Below are 20170 nucleotides of genomic sequence, written 5' to 3' on the forward strand. Positions count from 1 at the left end.
CTCCTCCCTCCAACCAGTTGACATATTAAAAATCACCCATCAGGCCCTAGCCAGTTAGATGGATAGAGCATTGGCCTGTGATCTGAAGGGTCCCTGGTTGGTTCCAGTCAAGGGCACATGTCCAGGTAGCAGGCTCGATTCCCAGTGAGGGGTGTGCAGGAGGCAGCTGATCAGTGATTCTCTCTCATCGTTGATGTTTCTATCTCTCTCTCTCCCGCTCTCCCTTACTCTCTGAAATAAATAAAAATATTTTTTAAAAAATGAAATAAATAAATAAATACCATCCATAAGTTCGTGGGTCATACAAAAATAGCAGGGAATTGGCTGGATTTGGCCCACAGATCACAATTTACTGACCTCCTCATCTAGATGATCTCATTTGAAAACAACAAAGGAATATGGGTAAGTCCTAAACTAAAACAGTGCTAAGCAGTAATAATAAAACATTAAATACATAGCTTTATAATTGCACAAGAAATTTCCTAAAATTTGGATAAACGATTTTTCTTGTATCAGTTCGCTTTTGGCTAAACAATAACAAAAATGTCTGGCTAACAGTGGCTTCACAGCAAGGACAGTTTATTTTGCCACTTATCCAGGATGTAAGAGGTGGGATGTTTCTGGGGTTTTTCAGTCCCGCGTTGAACTCACCAACAGCCTGGGCTCTTCCATCATTCTGTCCTGCCGCCCTCAGTAGATCCATGCCATCTCCCCTGCTGGTCACAAGATGGCTGCAGCACTCAGGCCTTCCACCTGCATCCTTACAGGACCACAGAGAAAAGCAGTAGTAGGGAGAGGGAGGATAGGCGATGGGCTCCTTTAATTTATTTATTTGGTTTTATTTTTAAATTAAATTTATTAGGGTGACATTGGTTAATACAATTTCATAGGTTTCAGGTGTATAATTCTATAGTGCATCATTTGTATATTTTATTGTGTGTTCACCACTCCAAGTCTCCTTCTATAACCACTTATCACCCCCTTTACCTTCTTCTTCTACCTCTCTCTACTCCCCTTTTCCTCTGGTAATCTGAGAATCACCATGCTATTGTCTATGTCTATGAGCTGCTTTTTGTTTTTTGTTTTTGTTTGTTTAATTCCTTCACCTTTCTCACCTAGCCCCCCTCAAGCATCCTCCCCTCTGACAGTTGTCAGTCTGATCTCTCTATGAGTCTATTTCCATGTTATTTGTTAATTTTGTTCATTAGATTCCACAAATAAGTGAAATCATATGGTACTTGTCTTTCTCTGACTGGTTTACTTCACTTAGCAAAATACTCTCTCGGTCCATCCATGTTGTTGCAAGATAAGATTTCCTTTCCTTCTTTTTTATGACCGAGTAATATTCCATTGTGTAAATGTACTAGCTCTTTTATCCACTCATCTACGGATGGACACTGGTCTGCTTCCAAATCTTGGCTATTGTAAATAACACTGCAATGAACTTAAGGGTGCTTATATTCTTTTGAGTCAGAGCTTCAGGTTTCCTTGGATATATTCCCAGAAGTGGAATTGCTGAATCATAAGGCAGTTCCATTTTTAATTCTTTTAGGTAACTCCATACTGTCTGCGACAGTGGATGCACCAGTCTGCACCCCCACATCCCTTTTCCCCACATCCTTGCCAACACGTGTTTGTTTGTTTATTGATAGCCATTCTGACAGATGTGAGCTGATAGCTTATTGTGCTTGAATTTTTGTATTTTTCTGATGATTAGTGAAGTTGAGCATTGTTTCATGTCAATTGGACATCTTTATGTCCTTTTGAGAGAAATGGCTATTCATATCTTTTGCCCACTTCTTAATTGAATTGTTTAATTTATTTTGCTGTTGAGTTTTATAAGTTCCTTATACATTTTGAATATTAAGAACTTATTAGATGTATTATTGGCAAATATGTTCTCCCATTCAGTCCCTGTTAAAATAACTGTATCCTCTTCTTCAATGAGATCTTCATGAAATTATCTGCTGTATGTCAGCCCCCTAATGCTGCTATAGAAAGTCAGCATCATTTATGCCTTTCAGAAACCTTTTTTATTTTCTTTTAAAAAAATATATTTTATTGATTTTTTACAGAGAGGAAGGGAGAGAAAGAGAGAGGTAGAAACATCAAGGAGAGAGAAACATTGATCAGCTGCCTCCTACACAACCCCTACTGGGGATGTGTCCGCAACCAAGGTACATGCCCTTGACTGGATTCGAACCCGGGACCCTTCAGTCTGCAGGCTGATGCTCCATCCACTGAGCCAAACTGGTCAGGGCCCTTTTTTTCTTTAATGATATTTATACGAAATCCTATCTAGTGAAAGCATTAAAGTAAATAATATTTATAATTCATTTACAGAGGAAATAATGATTATTATTAAATAGCAATTATTATTAATTATTATTATTAAAGATTTATTATTAAAGTGAAATAAATTTTTCACCTTTCTCCATTGAGATTGAAATAAGAGTGAATCTGCTGTAAAGCACTGACTTCTATTAAACTCTAGTGTAGGAAGTGATGTTCTACCAGTAGTTGAAACAACTGACTAGTTCATTATTTTTTATCCTGAGTATTCTTTATTTTATTTTATTTTATTTTATTTTATTTTATTTTATTTTATTTTATTAGGAAATAGATCAGTCTGAGACAGGTTATGTTGATGAAATTAAATAGAATGTTTTTTTTTAAAAAAACATTTAATTAGAATTAAAACACATCATATAATTTTTCCTACATTGGAAAATATAAAAATAAAAGTTAAGGAACATGAATTAGTCCATTGTCTTCTGTTACAGTGTTAATTCCCAGGAGAGGGCCGATTCCAGGCTGCCCGCTCCTGTGTATACACAGTGGATCTCCCATGGCCCAGGGCTCCAGGTTCCTCCACCGGGCCCCGTGCACTTCAGCTGGCACTTGACGAAGCGTAGCTTCCTGGCAAGGCCAGGGTGCAGACACCAGGTCCGAAGGTGGTTGCACATCAGCTCCGCTCCCTGTCGCTTCCGCGTCTTGGTTTCCTAATCTAAAACACTTCACTCGCCGGTTAGCTCCACGACATAAATACGATCATTATTCAGGGCTCAGGTCAGCAGCTGGGACACACGGAAGACCCTTGCGATGCGGGTCTGCGAGGACAGGCAGCCATCGGGCAAAGTCCGAAGAAGCTGTACTGACCTCCCCTCTCCAAACCCGGGCGCGCAGGTGCGCTCCGCGGACCCCGGGAGCGCCCAGGTGCGCGGCCGCAGGTGAGCGCCGCGCGGCGCCCTCGGCCAATGGGCGCGCGCTGGGCGGCGGGGGCGGGGCCTCGGGCGGCGCCGGCTCCGGACCGCGCCCAGGGCGCTCCACTAGGCACCGCGCGTCCCTGGCAGCTCTCCCGGCCCGCGGAGGAGGAGGGCGGGGGAGGAGGCTGTGGCGCTGTCGGCTCCGCTCCGGCGGCCTGAACTCCGCACTATCCCCGTCTCTCCGGCGTTTGGCTCCGGAGAGAAGGGGGAGGAAGCAGCAGCCCCAGCCCGGTGGCTGCCGAAGCGGCGTCAGGTGAGTGCGGGAGCCGCCGAGAGCGAGCGAGCGCTCCAAACTGCGCGGCCCCCCGCGCCCGGGGAAGGAAGGGGCGAGGAAGACTCGCCCAGGAGCCGCCGGAGCAGAGGAGTCGCGCCCAACGGGGTCATGCAGGCGACACCCCCCGGCGTCGGGCTGCCCCTGAGGGGCGCGCCGAGCGCCCACTCGCTCCCGGACCCGGGCCGGAGAGAGAGCGGAGCGGGCGGCGAGCCCGCCGGCGCCGGGAGCGGCAAGGGCGCCCAGGACTTCAGGCGGGTGGCGATTCGGCGCAAGTCCAACGTCTCCTACCTGCTGCACGGGACCCCCAGACCCTGGAGCCGGCCCCCGTCGCACCCGGGATGGGCCGAGCCGGCCGCCTTCAGGATCCAGTCGCCCGCGGGCACCGCAGGTGAGTGCTGCGGGCGGGAGGGGTGAGCGGGGGGCGTGGGCTCCGGGGTGGGGCGCGCCCTATGGGTGCGCTGGGTCTGCCGGCTGCAGAGGAAGCCTGCCGGCCCGGGAGGTTTTCCCAGGGTGGGGGAGAAGGGGCTGCGCCTGGCCACCTCCCCCCGTTGCGTATTTTGTCCCTTTCCCCCAAAGGACCTTGGCTTGGGCAGGAACCCGCCTAGGCTGAGCTAGCCTTGGAGGTCAATTACCAGAGAATTCCGGAAGTCAACGCACCACTCTTAAGAGTTTGGTTATCATGCCCATTTTCTGAACACCAAAAGTTTATGTTTATTTACTAAATGCTTGCTTTAGACAAGTCCTCATGAAGGATTAGTGGATGGAGAGGCTGATGGTCACTCTGGTCTGGCAGCCTCGTTTTTGAGTGACGGAGGACCAGCAATCCTGAGTGCTCTGGGTTTGGGTTTTCCCTTTTGGAAAACAGCCCCTCGATTCCCACCCTGAGTGTGAGTAGCTGCATATGAAGAATCTTAATTCTTATTTCTCTTTTCGTACTGACACATTTAGGTATCAGCAATGCGGTATTTTGATTTCTGAATTCTCATTGAATCTTAGTATTGGAAGAAATGAGCAAGATGATTTATTCAAGCCCACATCTCCTTAGCTCTTCAAAGGCATTCCTTTCTCCCAAGGGGAATTTGAAACTATGCAGAACACACTAGAGATGCTTTTCTTGATTTGCAAAACTTTTCTTTACAACCCCCTCGACCTTGTTTTGTCCTCTTATTCTGCCATAACCAGAGATGTCTCGTATGTAGACCAGTTATGAGGCAAAAACCCTTATTTAAGCAGCAGAATACAGGTACTTAACTCACTTTCACTCATTTTGTTCTGGTTTAGCAAAGCTGTTGTGATGGTCTGAATGTGATAAGCTTTGAGGTTTAAAAATAGTCCTTTTCCTGAAGCTGTGGTAGTCACAGGGCAGAAAAAAATATGACAATGACTTACCATTATGATGAATTTATAGCCACAGTAGATAAGGGCAGAAGTAGAGATATGAGGAAAAAATGTAAACAACCAAATTACAGTGCTTCAGGTCTGGATTTCCTCATCTGCAAAACGAAGACACGGGTGAAATAATCTCTGAAATCCCTTCCAGGTTTAGGTGATTCATTCTTCCTTTTAAAGTGAAACTGCATTGCTCTTTGTAGAAGTTATTTATTAATCCGTTTTTCAGTTGTTTGAGCTTCCCAACGTCTTAATCATCAGCTGTCTTCAAACTTGAGGGTAATGGAATCCAAGCCTTTTATGTTACTTTACTTAAAAATCACCTACATAGTTTCAAACTCTGAGCAAAAGATAATATCTCCCTTCTTGATCTAGGAGTGAGGAGTGTTGTGGCAGCCTATAAATATTTCTACAAGGTGTTGTGCTTATAAAAGAAAGTTTTTTTTCTTCTTCTTTTTCTTTTCTATTTGTTGTTAATCTTTATCCAAGGATATTTTCCCATTGATTTTTAGAGGGGGTGAGACACAGAGAGAGAAACATTGATGTGAGGTCAGGGACTGACCAGAATCGAACCCAAGACCCTTCAAAGGGCTCAACGCTCTGTTCACTGAGCCAGACCGACTAGGGCGCTATTCTATTTTTTATTCAGAGAAAATTCAAAGCACCGTCCCTCCCCTTTCTTTTTTCCTTCTGAACATGAACTCCCAAGTTTTTGCTGCTATTATTATTAGGGTTGAAAAGTAATTACTGTGTCTTCCTGGGTACAGTTGTTTCTCTTTATCATAATATAGTCTGCAGTATCTGTTGGAAAATTATCTGGTGTTTTGACAGGTAGTCTTATGACCACACCTTATTCAGTTTGGTGGGATAAAACAATTAGAAAGTGCTTCCTTGTTTTAATCAAATCTGCTAATCAATATTAAGTCTCATTCAACTATCTATCATTATATAAAGTCTTCTCATCAAAAAGTGCCAATCTATAGTATCTAGAAAAGTATTTACATATGAAAAACATAACATGTAGACTCATTGCATACTCATAATCAAATTATTACTGTTCCTTTCAAAGAAGGAACAAAAACTGAGGTGTCAAGAACTCAACAGAGAATTCAGTTTAACGATGTTGTATTATATTCTATGATTGTGAAACCCACTATTTTTAGAGTTCTCTGCTTTTTGGTCAAAAAGAGAAAAGAAAGGAAAGGAAAAAAAGCCTACCAACTGCATCTCCATATGTAGCTGAATGTGAATCTTCTCAAATAGGGAAAAGAAAGAGGTGAGGTAATTAAGACAGGCTTTGCGGACATATAGCTCCCAAGTTCTAGTACCACTTTCATTACTAGTTGAATGAATTGGACCAAGACACTTAACTCATTTCTTAGTTTCCTCATCTGGAGATAATAGTACTTTATAGGACAGTTGGGAGGTATTATATAGGTAAATGTTATATTTATATAGGTAAATGTCTGGCACAAAACAAGTATGCCAGATAGTATCCTAACAAGGACTCATTATCCATCTCTGTCCCAAAGAGTCTGGCACTATCACTGGCACATAGGAGACACTCAATTAGTGTTCACAACAGCTACTATTGATCATGGGCGTTTTGTGTATTAAAGAACTCTGCTATGTGATACACACGTGAAGACATATGTGTATGAAATTTCACAGGAATCTTACTAGGTAGGTAATACAGTATTATGCCAATTTTTTAGTTAAAGAAATTGAGGCACAGAAGTTTTACTTCCTTGGAATCATAAACTGGTACTTATTTATCCAGGATTCAAATTCAAAGCACATAATATAACACACATAATTCCATTATGGAAAAAATGTAAAAGAATAGTCTGTGTGTGTGTAGTGTGGTATTGAACTTTTATTTTGTATTTTATCTGGTTCAACTTTTCTGTTTCTTCCCCCTTTCCGTGGTGTGAATATCTGAAACCTTTGGGGATAGAAGAAAATCTTATCTACTGAATGTGTGTGTTTCCTGCTATTCAAGGTAGTGTGTTTCCTTAATTATTCCTTAATTTTATGGGAATCCTGAAGGATGTGTATTGAAGATACCTTTCTGTAGAAAATACTTGTTTGTTTCTACTTCCAAGACTATTTATTAACCAGGCATTTCCCTGACTTGAAGATGTTGTAAATCTGAGTTCAGGCTTGCTCAGGGGAGATCACTGTCATTATCTTCATTAATTAATCTAGGTTTGGTGTAGAACGGCAGATTTACTCATTAGTTTGCTTTGGTGAAAGGCAAATTTTTCCTACCTCACTCTTTTTTTAAAAAAAATATTTTTTTTTATTGATTTTTTACAAAGAGGAAGAGAGAGGGATAGAGAGTTAGAAACATGGATGAAAGAGAATCATATATCAGCTGCCTCTTGCACACCCTGTACTGGGGATGTGCCCACAACCAAGGTACATGCCCTTGACCGGAATCAAACCTGGGACCTTTCAGTCCGCAGGCCGATGCTCCATCCACTGAGCCAAACCGGTTTCGGCCCTACCTCACTCTTTTAACAGAGGTGTAGCTCTTCAAGTGTGGAACATTGAGGTTGTTTCTCATGTTCAGTCCTTTCCCATTCGGAAACTCAAAATCAAGTCTCCCTTTCCCTTACAAGACCCTCAGGTTTCAGGAGAGAATGGTATTGTTCCCATGGCAGTGCGGGCCTACAAATTAGTCTGCCATGAGGGTTGATATTTGTCGTTCTTTTTCCTGTTTTTCCTCTTATCCTTGGGAACCTTCATTATCTTATCTCAGCCGTGCACTTAAAAGTATATCCTTTGTTATTTATTGAGCATCTGGGTAATGTGTGACAAAATCTCTTCACATTATTATGACATGCAAGCTTTCCATGAGTAAGAGTTTCTTTTTAAAGTTCTCACCATGGTTGGAATACTTGGGTTTTCAACATAAAGTCCAATATCATGAGTACTTTTAGAGGACCAATTTCACCTTTGTTGAGGGGGGGTTGCAGTGGAAATTTGGGTAAGAGGGATAAGAGTACTGCTTATTACGATAAATGTTGGCTCTGATTCAGAACTATATGTGTTTTACTTACAATTCTTATTTTTGTGACAACTCAGCAAGATAGGTGGTATTATTACCATTTACAGAAGAAAGAAACCGAGTTTCAGAAAATATTACCTGCAATGTTGTAAAACTAGCCTAAGTTTCAGAAGCAGGATTTGAAGTAGGTCTCTCTGGCTTCATTTCTCCCATGCTTGCAACACTAGTTTTTAAGATGTCCCAGAGCTTTTGAAAAGCAAAGTGCAATTCAATGACAATGTATTCTCTATGTTTACATATATGTTACAGCTAATAATATTTGTGACATGAATGAATGTGTCATATTTAAAACAGTGATCTAAACAAGTAATTTGTTTAAAGATCTATAATAACTTAATGATGTATGTCAATATTGTTAATGTTTGTTGGAAGTTGCTTAAAGGTGGACTTTGAGATTGGAAAGTCCTTCAGAGGACAGGAACCAGGAAGAGTATTTTTTTTTTAACTTGAATTTCCTTCCAAGAGCAGTTTAAAGAGCAGTTATCTTTTAATGAATAGCCATTCATTAGGTATCTGTCCAAGGTCACTACCTCTGGAAATTCAAGGTATTCAGTTTAATTCTTGTGTAATTTGTACTGAAAAAATTTTTAACATGCATTTGCTGGAAAGTTGATTGAAAAAAGACTCAAACACGATGTGTTTCATTTTGTTGATGTAAGCATAGGGAAATTCACTACGTTTGGACAGGAGCTCGTAATCTGTATTTTAAAAAAATATATTTTATTGATTTTTTTTACAGAGAGGAAGAGAGAGGGATAGAAAGTTAAAAACATCGATGAGAGAGAATCATCGATTAGCTGCCTCCTGCACACCTCCTACCGGGGATATGCCCGCAACCAAGGTATATACCCTTGACCAGAATCGAACCCGGGATCTTTCAGTCCTCAGCCATATGCTTTATCCACTGAGCCAAACTGGTTTTGGCTTGTAAACTGTATTTTTAAAAAGTATATCAGATAATTCTGATGATGTGTTTGGTTTCCAATTGCCACCCTAATGGCTGCATCAGAATTGCTTGGAGTGCTAATTAAAAATTCCCAGCCACACCCTAGATTTGAGTAGGGTTAGAGAAGCTATACTTTCATCAGGTGCCCTGATTTTTCTGAATGCAACCAGTTTTGAACCACTGGGCATTTTCAAACATGGGTAAACTTCACCTTTGATCCTGAGGATAGGTTTTGCTGGTGCCAGGCAATGAATGATACAGATTGCCCCTCAACTAACACATCATCTGGGCCCTCTGTACTTTTTGGCAAACTTCTTGCCTATTCCTGGTTGATTCTTCATTGCTTTATACACACACACACACACACACATCTTTTTTACTTTGTTCTTGTTTCTCAACCCCAACCTGTCCCTCTTGAAATAGACTTTAATTTATGCCGATATACTTTTTATATCTAACAGGAGTATCTGATGTGAGCTCGGTTGACCTCTTTTTGCTTCCTCCTTCCTCTCTCGTCTCTTCAAATGTGTTTAAACTTTGATATTCTCTGGAGCTATCACCCAACAGAGATTTCTTACTTAAACTACTGTATGTACTTCCTTTGCTGTCTTCGTTTCTTTATCCTCCTCCCCACTTATTTCTAGGCTACCTTCTGTTCCCAACTGGATCAGTACTCTGTTACCTAACAGCCTGTTTCTAGCCCTTCTTGTTAAATTTTTCAGTGGCATTTGCTTCTTTTTGAAGCCCTCTTTTGGGTCTGTATTACATGAGATTGCCTGATTTTCCTACTTCCTGATTTTCAAAGTTTCGTCCTCTGGCTAGCCCATTTTCCTCCTGCAACCTCTATTATTTCCTGCCACCTCTTTTATTTAATCATCTTATTCAGTCTCTGGGCTTCTCTAGGTCATCTGTATTGCTTGGCGATTTTCAAGACCTGCTTAAGAAATGTAAATGTCATAAGGGCACCAAATTGCAACTTCTTTTGTAATCAAGCCTTTTCTCCTGATATTCCTTGGTGGTATTAACAACCTTGCTTTTCTTCGGTTTCAAAGATTATTTTAAATCTGCTCTTCTCTGGCCAAAACCGATTTCGCTCAGTCAGCCTGCAGACTGAAGGGTCCCAGGTTTGATTCAGGTCAAGGGCATGTGCCTTGGTTGTGGGCACATTCCAGGTAGGGGGTGTGCAGGAGGCAGCTGATCGATGATTCTCTCTCATTGATGTTTCTAACTCTCTATCCCTCTCTCTTCCTTCCTGTAAAAAATCAATAAAATATATATTTTTAAAAAGACATCATTAAAAAAAATCTGCTCTTCTCTGTTATCTTCTTGCCATCACTCTGCCTCCTGGACTGTTGCTTCCCCTTCCTTTCCTGGTGGCGCCTTTGTCCTATTCCAGCCCCACTTTTCTCCCCAGCAGCACTGCTATCCACCGCCCCCCCCCCCATTAATTTTCTTAAATCTGGGTATTGATCACATCTTTCCCATGGCCAGAAGCCTTCTATGGCTCCTCAACTGGCTGTTATTGATATCTGTAATGAGGCACTCTGTATTCGAGAATGACCATTTGGGGACTGACTGTTGGTTAAACGTTTACCAGTAACTCCTCAGTGTAGAGATGGGCCTTGAGGAGTTCATACAAATATTTAATCTTACTTGAACTCCTAAAGCTGGCCTAGTTATGCATTGCCCACACGTTAGGAGTTGTGTGTGTTTTCAGGACTACATTTGACATCGTTTGCAGAGCACTGTGCAGTAGTAGTCATCTGTCCTTAAAGTGTGGTTTTCAGTGGACATTAGCACCAGGAAGTATTCTGGAACCTCACAGTCAGTTTGTGTTAGTGTCTCACTTAAGCAGCAATAGCGTGAAGATAAAACCTTGCTGTTGGGCCCATTCACCAGAATTCACCACCGGCAGCTGTTACAGGACAGGGGAGCTGGCCCTGAGCAGGGCTGGCCAGTATGGTTTCTTGACTTCATGTAGGAAAGATTTCACGATGGGGTGGGGTGGGGTGGGGTAGGGGGGGGCATGTTTGTGTTTTTTTTTTTAAATCGGGGGCCCAAGAAAGGGCCTAGGATAGAAGAAGCAACAGGAGAGACCTAGGTGGTGCTCTGGTTGACTCTCTAGAAATATTATAGAAATAAAGTGAGCCAAGGGTGGTGGTGGTGGTGAGGGGGGTGCTTTAGCTCACTGGGAAGTCAGAAAAAAGGGGGCCTTGGAGACAGGTTCAGGGGATTAGCCCAGCATGAGCTCTCACTGCCCATTGTTGGGGACCCTTAGTGTTAGGAAATGCCTGCCTGTGGGGGAAGATGAGGGAGAAGGAGAAGGCACAGGCATTCTCCTGGCTGGGTAAACACACACTGGGTCCTTTGTTTTGAGGCTTTTGCTCTCTCTTACTGGCAGGAACCTTAGGGGAGGACTCAGGGGAGGTTTTCAGCAGAATATGCATCCCTTTTCTGGTGTGTCCTTTTAGGGTCGTGGTCTCTACTGATTGGTCAGCACCAGGGCGGGGTGATTAGTCATTGCCAGTGGTCCTGCTGTCGCCCACCTGGTTTTGCTGCCTTTCTGGGCCTGGAGCTGAACTACTACTGAGGCCTAGATGTTATCTCTAGGGATGTGACCTGTATCTGGCTGGGAATTGCTAGGCCAGTTTGTTCAGCTGTTTCAGTTTCCCTGTTCTACTTGGCCAAGGAATTTTCCTAACTTCTGACTATCCTGCCTTGCAGCCACTATTCTGGGGACTGCACCAAGGAAAATAGCCAACCTGCTGTGCAAGGCTGTGATGTTCCCTGATAGACAACATTTTGTATTAGGTTACATGTTAATTGAAGCCTTAAACAAGTGTAATGCCTCTAGGATAAGGTTATTTGGTTTTTAAAATTTATGCTAATGAGTACATTTAAGAGATGATAAGTCAGTATATAAAACCAAATAAATTGTAAGATATCCCAGTAGAAGAATACAAGAGGTTATTGCTTATAATTTCAAGTGTAATGCAGTATAAGGTATAGTAAGTTATCAATTTGGTTTAAAATTATTACTATAAATCCTCCATAGAACAGTTAAGCTTTTAAACAAAGTGATTTTTATTTCCTCTGTAGAGAGTTGACTAACATGTAACTATCCCCCCCACCCCCCTCCCACAAAGAAAAACACAGGCTGCTTTAATGCTGTTATATTGGTGACTTAATATGATAATTGGAGTTGGAAATCCAAGATGAATAATACAAATGTCTTGACCTTAAGTATTTTCAGCCTACAAGGAGGATTGTGATATATAATAAACTGGTATGGTTATATGTGATAAACCAGGTGATATGTAAGTCAGCGTTGGTTTAAGAGCAGTGAACAGAGTGGTTATAGTTCTGAGGTTATATGCTCTGCTACATCCAATTTTAGGGAAGACTGCCCAGTCAACTTGGACCTTCAGGGTCCCGGTAAGCCTGTGTCTGTTGGCTTATGCATCTGATGGGAGCAGTATCCTGCTGACACCACCTGGAAATCTATACCAGGCTGGGAAAATAGCTCTCCCAAGTACCATTCAGACCCCTGAGCCACTGAATTCCACTAGGATCTGTGTTCTTTTTCAAATCCCTAAACCCTTCTTAGTTTGTCTCTATGAACCCACAAACGCTAGGGATCCTTCAACCCTTTAGCAAGTATTTCAGTGTTTACTATGGGCCAGTCATTGTGTTAGGCCCTAGAAAATCAAAGTGGAAAGAATATACTATGATGGCTTTGCATGTGGGCCCTGGAGTCAGATTGGCTGGGTTTGAAGCCTTCTGCAATAATTATCTGGGTGATTTGGGTTCTTTTTTTTTTCTTTTTCTTTTCTTAATTCCCTCATCTATAAAATGGGGATATAAATATTGCAGAGTTGTTAGAAGAATAAAAAGTTAATATTCTTAAAGGGCTTAGAACGGAGCTTGGGAAGTTTTCAAATAACAGGTTTTCAGGTGGTTAGGATGAACACAGGCACTCCTCACAGTCTGGTTTATTTTGGCATTTTAGGTGTATCTCTAATCTAGCACTGTCTTACTGGATTGTGATTGGTTGTTTACCACTTGTCCTCTCATTGCTTTTCATAATGCTTTCTATTTAGCCTCCTTCTCCCTTTCTCCCCCTCTTAGTTCCTGCCAAAGCTGCCTCCCACTGTTGGCCTCTCAGTCTTTCCTCCTGTGCTGTGTAAGCCCCATCCACTTCATTGTCAACCTTCCCTAAAGCCTGATTTGCCTCACAGAACCACCATCCCTTCTTCTGTTTCCTCTTCTCTCAACACTGATCCCCTATTGACTCAAGCAGCAACTGGTTATTTTCCATGGTCTTCAGAGCTCCCTGACTATTTATCTTCTACTCCTAAAGGAAAAAATCCCCCTGCATTCACTCTGGCCAGCCACTTCAACTTCTTCACTGATATTCCTCCTTGTGTTTCTGTTCCACCTGCCTCACCAATCCCTAACTCACATCATTCATTCCATCAGTCCTCAGGGTCCATTTAAGGGCTCAATAAATATTGAGTAAACAGAAGAACCCCAACTAGCACCCACCTTTGCTGGCCTGGGACCTGTGGGCTGGGGGCAGCTCCTGTGTTGAGCGTTTGCCCCATGGTGGTCAGTGTGCATCATAATGACCGGTTGTTCCACTGGTGATTCTGCTCATTCCGTCTATTTGCATATTAGGCTTTTATTATATAGGCTACGCATTACCTGTGGATACAGACAATAGGGTGGTAAAGTCCTGGTGTGGGGCAGGAACTTGGTGGAGGGAGGCAGTGGGGTGAGTGGGGGGGAGAGGGTCGTCTCTAATACGCTCAACAGTAAAGTTTTTAAAAATAAAAAAATAAAGATTTTTATATCTCTTAACATTAAAAAAAAAATGGATTTGAGAAGTCATATCCAGAGATGCTGTCCGCTAGGGAGCAAGAACTAGGGAACTGACTGGGGTGCTAATTAGAGCTCCTCTATAGTCCTTTCATAGAAAGTGGTAAACTCAGGCCACTGGTTATGAAAACAGTGAAAAGAAGGGAAGGGAAGGATTCAGGAGGAAGCAAGGAGGCAACTGCCAATGATGCAATCTTTGTTCTGAAGTTTGTGTGGCGTCCAGTTTAAGCTCATTTTCATTGAGAACTAATGCCCATTTCCAATTTTGGAACTGAATGACCAACTTGTATGTTTTTGTTAATCTAGGAGATTTGCTTTAACCACATTGTGGGCATTGGGGAAGGTAGAAAAAAAGAGAATAGAAAATTAAAAGATACTCACATAACCCCCACTTTCAGTGGGCAGCTGTCATCACATAATGTCATGAAAGCTCCCTGATGAGCTGGCAGGGGTGGGAAAGGTGCTTCTCTTACTTACTGTCCTGATGGTGACTCATCTCTGTAAACTTTAGGAAAACTAAATTGGCAATGGCATGTATTGCTGATGCACTAACAGCTCTTCTTTCAGAATATTCATTTCTTCAGATTTTTTTTTTGTTAATTGCCAATTTGTAGCCTAGATTCCTGGGTCCCCCTACAACTTATGCTTTTTCATCTGAAAGAGGATTTTTATTTTGATTCCTTGTTTTGGGTCTCACAGTTAGTTTCTACAAATGTTATAGTGACTCATTCAGAAAATGGGCTTTGTGACTCCTGCTGACCACAGTTCCTGCGACGAGGGTCCCTGAGTCCTCTTTCGCTGTGACTTCCTCCAGCTATCGCCAGTCATGAGCCTCCTCATCCTTCCTGGGCCTGGGTGGTGGCACCGTGCACTTTGGAGTGGAGGTGCCTTCTGTGGGCCCAGCATCCTCAGGGGCTTGGGCGGCCATGGTGTATCGGTATCCTGCACTTGCTTTGTGTCTTCATCTGTCTCTGGCAGCTAGGGAGGTGGATACTAGGTGTACCAGTTAATAATGAGGGTTTTTTTTTTTTTTCAATAGATGGAGTTACACTTATGTTGATATATATGCGATTTGATATGTATGCTATTTTGTTGTATTGACAGCAAGTTTCAACACTTCAATTTGCTAGAGGTGTTAACATCATAGATATTTTTACACTTAAAAATATCGAATTTCATGCCAAAAAATAGCATTTGTGGGAAGTTTTAATTCATTACTTTATTTTGAAGAAAAAGTTATCGTATACTTTGGGAAGCTTATGGTGAACATGCTCCATCTCAAGATACTTGTGAACGCTGGTTTAAACACTTTAAAAGTGATGATTTCGGTGTGAAAGGCAAAGAATGTCCAGGTCAACCTAAAAAGTTTGAAGACCAACAATTACAAGCACTATTGGATGAAGATGCATGTCAAACTCAAAAACAACTTGCAGAAAGATTAAATGTTGCTCAGCAAACAATTTCTGATTATTTACAAGCTATGGGAAAGATTTGTTTTAAAAATATATTTTATTGAATTTTTACGGAAAGGGAGGGAGAGGGATAGAAAGCTAGAAACGTCGATTAAAGAATTGACCAGCTGCATTCTGCACACCCCCTACCGGGGATGTGCCCACAACCAATGTACATGCCCTTGACCGGAATTGAACCCGGGACCTTTCAGTCCGCAGGCTGATGTTCTATCCACTGAGCCAAACCGGTTTCAGCAGGAAAGATTTTAAAGGAAGGAAAATGGGTGCCACATCAACTGAACGAAAGACAAATGGAAAACTGGAAAGTCATCAGTAAAATGTTGCTTCAATGGCATGAAAGAAAGTCTTTTTTGCATTGAATTGTGATTGGTGATGAAAGATGAATTTATTTTGAGAATGCCAAATGCAAAAAATTATGGGTTGATCCAGGTCAACCATCAACATCAACTGCGAGGCCAAATTGCTTGGAAAGAAGACAATGCTCTGCATTTGATGGGATCAGGAAGGTGTGGTGTATTATGAGCTTCTAAAACCAGGTGAAACTGTTAATACTGATTGCTACCAACAACAAATAATCAATTTGAACCATACTTTGATTTTGAAATGATCAGAATGTGCTAGAAGACACGGCAAAGTAATTTTGCTTCATGATAACTTAACATCACACTCTTCAACAGGTTAAAAGATCTTGCCTGAGAAGTATTAACCCACTCGTTGTATTCACCAGACCTTGCTCCTCCAGATCACCATTTGTTCCAATTGATGGCACACGGACTTTCTGAACAGCACTTCAAAACATACAAAGTGGAAAATAGGGTCTCTGAATGGTTTGCCTCAAAACAAGAAAAGTTCTATTGAGACAGTATCCACAAATTACCTGAAAGATGGGGAAATGTGTAGCTAGTGATGGACATTACTTTGAATAAAGCACTTTTGATGTCTCTCTTGAAATTATCATGTTTTCTTTGACTACAAAATCCACTATTATTAACCAGTACACCTGGTATGTGGGCACCTGGCTGGGTCTGATAGGCTTCTGGTAGGCAATGAGAAGGTGGCCAGGCAGAAGCTCAACCACCGCCTGGCCTCCTACCTGGAGAAAGTGCGTGCTTGGGAGGCAGCCAACTGTGACCTGGAGATGAAGATCTGTAACTGGTACCAGAAGCAGGGGCCCAGGCCCGCCACTACTACCAGACCATTGAGGTGCCATGGGACAAGATTCTTTTTTTTTTTTTTTAGGGTGAAAAATTACATTTTTATTGATTTTTTTTTGCCCCCTTCCCTCCCTCCCATACATCCCCTCCCTCCCCAGAGTTTTGTGTCCATTGGTTGTACTTATATGCATGTATAAAAGTCCTTCGGTTGATCTATTATCTCCCCCAGATCTTCCTCCCCTCCCTGCTGTAATTTGACAGTCTACTTGTTGATATACTGTCTCTATATCTATCTTTTGGTTCATCAGTTTATAATGCTCTTTATTATCCACAAATGAGTGAGGTCATGTGGTGTTTCTCTTTCATTGATTGGCTTATTTCACTCAGCATGATGTTCTCCAATTCCATCCAGGTTGCTGCAAATGATGAGAATTCCTTCTTTTTTATGGCAGCATAGTATTCCATTGTGTAGATGTACCATAGTTTTTAGATCCAATCATCTGCTGACGGACACTTAGGCTGTTTCCAAATTCTGGCTATTGTAGATTGTGCTGCTATGAACATAGGGGTGCATATATCCTTTCTGATTGGTGTTTCTAGTTTCTTGGGATATATTCCTAGAAGTGGGATTACTGGGTCAAATGGGAGTTCCATTTTCAGTTTTTTGAGGAAACTCCACACTGTTCTCCACAGTGGTTGCACCAGTCTGCATTCCCACCAGCAGTGCACGAGGGTTCCTTTTTCTCCGAAACCTCGCCAACACTTGTCGTTTGTTGATTTGTTGATGTTGGCCATTCTGACAGGTGTGAGATGGTACCGCATTGTTGTTTTGATTTGCATCTCTCGGACAATTAGTGACTTTGAGCATGTTTTCAAGTGCCTTTTGGCCTTCCTTCTGTCTTCTTTTGAAAATGTTCTATTTAGGTCCATTGCCCATTTTTTAATTGGATTATTTATCTTCCTTTTATTTAGTTGTATAAGCTGTTTGTAGATGTTGGAGATTAAACCTTTATCAGTGGTATCATTTGCAAATATGTTCTCCCACACTGTGGGCTTTCTTGTTGTTTTGTTGATGGTTTCTTTTGCTGTAAAAAAGCTTTTTATTTTGATTTAGTCCCATTTGTTTATTTTCTCTTTAGCTCCCATTGCCCTAGGGGTAGTATCAGTGAAGAAGTTCTTTTGGCATACGTCTGAGATTTTGCTGCCTGTGGATGCTTCTAGTATTTTTATGGTTTCCCGTCTGATGTTTAAGTCCTGTATCCATTTTGAGTTTATTTTTGAGAATGGTGTAAGTTGGTGATCTAGTTTCATTCTTTTGCATGTATCTGTCCAATTTTCCCAACACCATTTATTGAAGAAACTGTCTTGACTCCATTGTATATTCGTGCCTTCTTTGTCAAATATTAATTGAGCATAGTGATTTGGGTTGATATCTGGGTTCTCGATTCGATTCCATTGATCTATATGTCTGTTCTTATGCCAGTACCAGGCTGTTTTGAGAACAGTGGCTTTGTAATATAGTTTGAAGTCTGGTATTGAGATCCCTCCTACTTTACTCTTCTTTCTCAGGATTGCTGTGGCTATTCGGGGTCTTTTATTGTTCCAAATGAACTTTTGGAGAGTTCTTTCTCGGTCGGTGAAATATGTCGTTGGTATTTTAATGGGGAGTGCATTGAACCTATAGATTGCTTTAGGAAGTATGGACATTTTGATGATGTTGATCCTACCAATCCATGAACATGGTATGTTCTTCCATCTCCTTACATCTTCCTCTATCTCTTTTTTCAGTGTCGTGTAGTTTTCCGCATATAGGTCCTTTACTTCCTTAGTTAAATTTATTCCTAGGTATCTTAATTTTTTTGGTGCGATGGTAAATGGAATTGCTTTTTTAGTCTCTGTTTCTGCAGTTTCTCTGTTGGTGTATAGAAAAGCCATGGATTTCTTGGCATTAATTTTGTATCCTGCTACATTGCCAAATTCATTTATTAATTCAATTAGTTTTTTAATGGAGTCTTTTGGTTTTTTTATGTACAATATCATGTCATCTGCAAATATGGATAACTTTACTTCTTCTTTTCCAATTTGGATGCCTTTTATTTCCTCCTCTTGTCTAATTGCAATGGCTAGTACTTCCAGTACTATGTCAAACAGGAGTGGTGAGAATGGGCATCCCTGTCTTGTTCCTGTTCTTAGAGGGAATGGTTTTAGTTTTTGCCCATTGAGTATAATGTTGGCTGTGGGTTTATCATATATAGCTTTTATTATGTCGAGGTATGATCCTTGTACTCCCACCTTGTTAAGAGTTTTTATCAGAAAAGGGTGTTGGATTTTATCGAATGCTTTTTCTGCATCAATTGATATGACTATATGATTTTTATCTTTCAATTTGTTTATGTGATGTATCACGTTTATTGATTTGCGGATATTGTACCATCCTTGCATTCCTGGAATAAATCCTACTTGGTCGTGGTGTATGATCCTTGTGATGTTCTTCTGGAGTCGATTTGCTAGAATTTTGTTGAGGATTTTGGCATCTATGTTCATGAGGGATATTGGCCTGTAATTCTCTTTCATTGAGTTGTCTTTATCTGGTTTTGGTATTAGGGTGATGCTGGCTTCATAGAAGGAATTTGGAAGTGTTCCTTCCTCTTGGATTTTTTGGAAGTCTGAGGAGGATAGTTTTTAGTTCTTCCTTGAATGTTTGGTAAAACTCTCCTGTGAAGCCATCTGGCCCTGGGCTTTTGTTTGCTGGAAGCTTTTTGATGACTGTTTCAATTTCTTCCCAAGTCACTGGTTTATTGAGATTTTTAGATTCTTCCTGATTGAGTTTTGGAAGATTATATTTTTCTAGGAATATGTCCATTTCCTCCAGGTTGTTCAGTTTGTTGGAGTAGAGTTGTTCATAGTATTTTGTAACAATCCGTTGTATTTCGGTCAGGTCTATTTTATTTCACCTCTTTCATTTCTGATTTTGTTTATTTGGGTCCTCTCTCTTTGTTTCTTGGTTAGTCTGGCTAGAAGTCCATCTATCTTGTTTATCCTTTCAAAGAACCAGCTCTTGGTTTTGTTGATCTTATGTATTGTTTCTTTGGTTTCTATGTCGTTTATCTGTGCTCTGATTTTTGTTATTTCCTTCCTTCTACTTAAACTGGGCTTTTCTTGTTGCTCTTTTTCTAACTCTTTGAGTTGTAGAGTTAGATCATTTGTTACACTTTTTTTTAGTTTTTTGCAATAGGCTTGTAAGGATATGAACTTCCCTCTCACAACTGCTTTTGCTGTGTCCCATAGATTTTGGATTGTTGTGTTTTCATTGTCATTTGTTTCCAGGATGTTTTTAATTTCTTCCTTGATTTCTCTGGTAACCCAGTCCTTGTTTAATAGCATGCTGTTTAGTCTCCATGTGTTTGATTTCTTTGGATTATTTTTATTGTAGTTAATTTCCAGTTTTATGCCATTATGGTCTGAGAAGATGCTTGATATGATTTCTATCTTCTTGAATTTGAAGAGACTTTGCCTATGTCCCAAAATGTGGTCTATCTTTGAGAATGTCCCTTGTGCATTTGAGAAGAATGTATATTCTGTGGCTTTGGGGTGGAATGTTCTGAAGATGTCAATTAATTCCATCTGGTCTAGTGAGTTGTTTAGGATTGATATTTCTTCGCTGATTTTTTGTTTAGATGATTTGTCGAAGGGTGACAGTGGGGTATTAAAATCTCCT

At 41.2% G+C, this 20170-nt stretch overlaps 1 protein-coding gene and 1 long non-coding RNA gene across 2 annotated transcripts in view; one reads left to right on the forward strand and one right to left on the reverse strand.

Moving 5' to 3' along the window:
• Window positions 1–2620: 2620 nt before the first annotated feature.
• Window positions 2621–3948, reverse strand: LOC123653172. Its single transcript, XR_006742818.1, has 2 exons — window positions 3829–3948; window positions 2621–3007 (listed from the first exon to the last, which is right to left on the reverse strand). It is a non-coding gene; the product is annotated as an uncharacterized LOC123653172 (long non-coding RNA).
• Window positions 3452–20170, forward strand: part of FGD4 (FYVE, RhoGEF and PH domain containing 4) — a 209452-nt gene continuing 192733 nt past the window's right edge. Inside the window, exon 1 of the mRNA XM_045587899.1 lies at window positions 3452–3928. Within this exon, the coding sequence (XP_045443855.1) occupies window positions 3649–3928 (280 nt within the window). The 5' untranslated portion in view covers window positions 3452–3648. The remainder of the gene's footprint in view (window positions 3929–20170) is intronic.

The sequence above is a fragment of the Pipistrellus kuhlii genome, unplaced genomic scaffold (assembly GCF_014108245.1).
Source record: "Pipistrellus kuhlii isolate mPipKuh1 unplaced genomic scaffold, mPipKuh1.p scaffold_m20_p_3, whole genome shotgun sequence".
NCBI lineage: Eukaryota > Metazoa > Chordata > Mammalia > Chiroptera > Vespertilionidae > Pipistrellus > Pipistrellus kuhlii.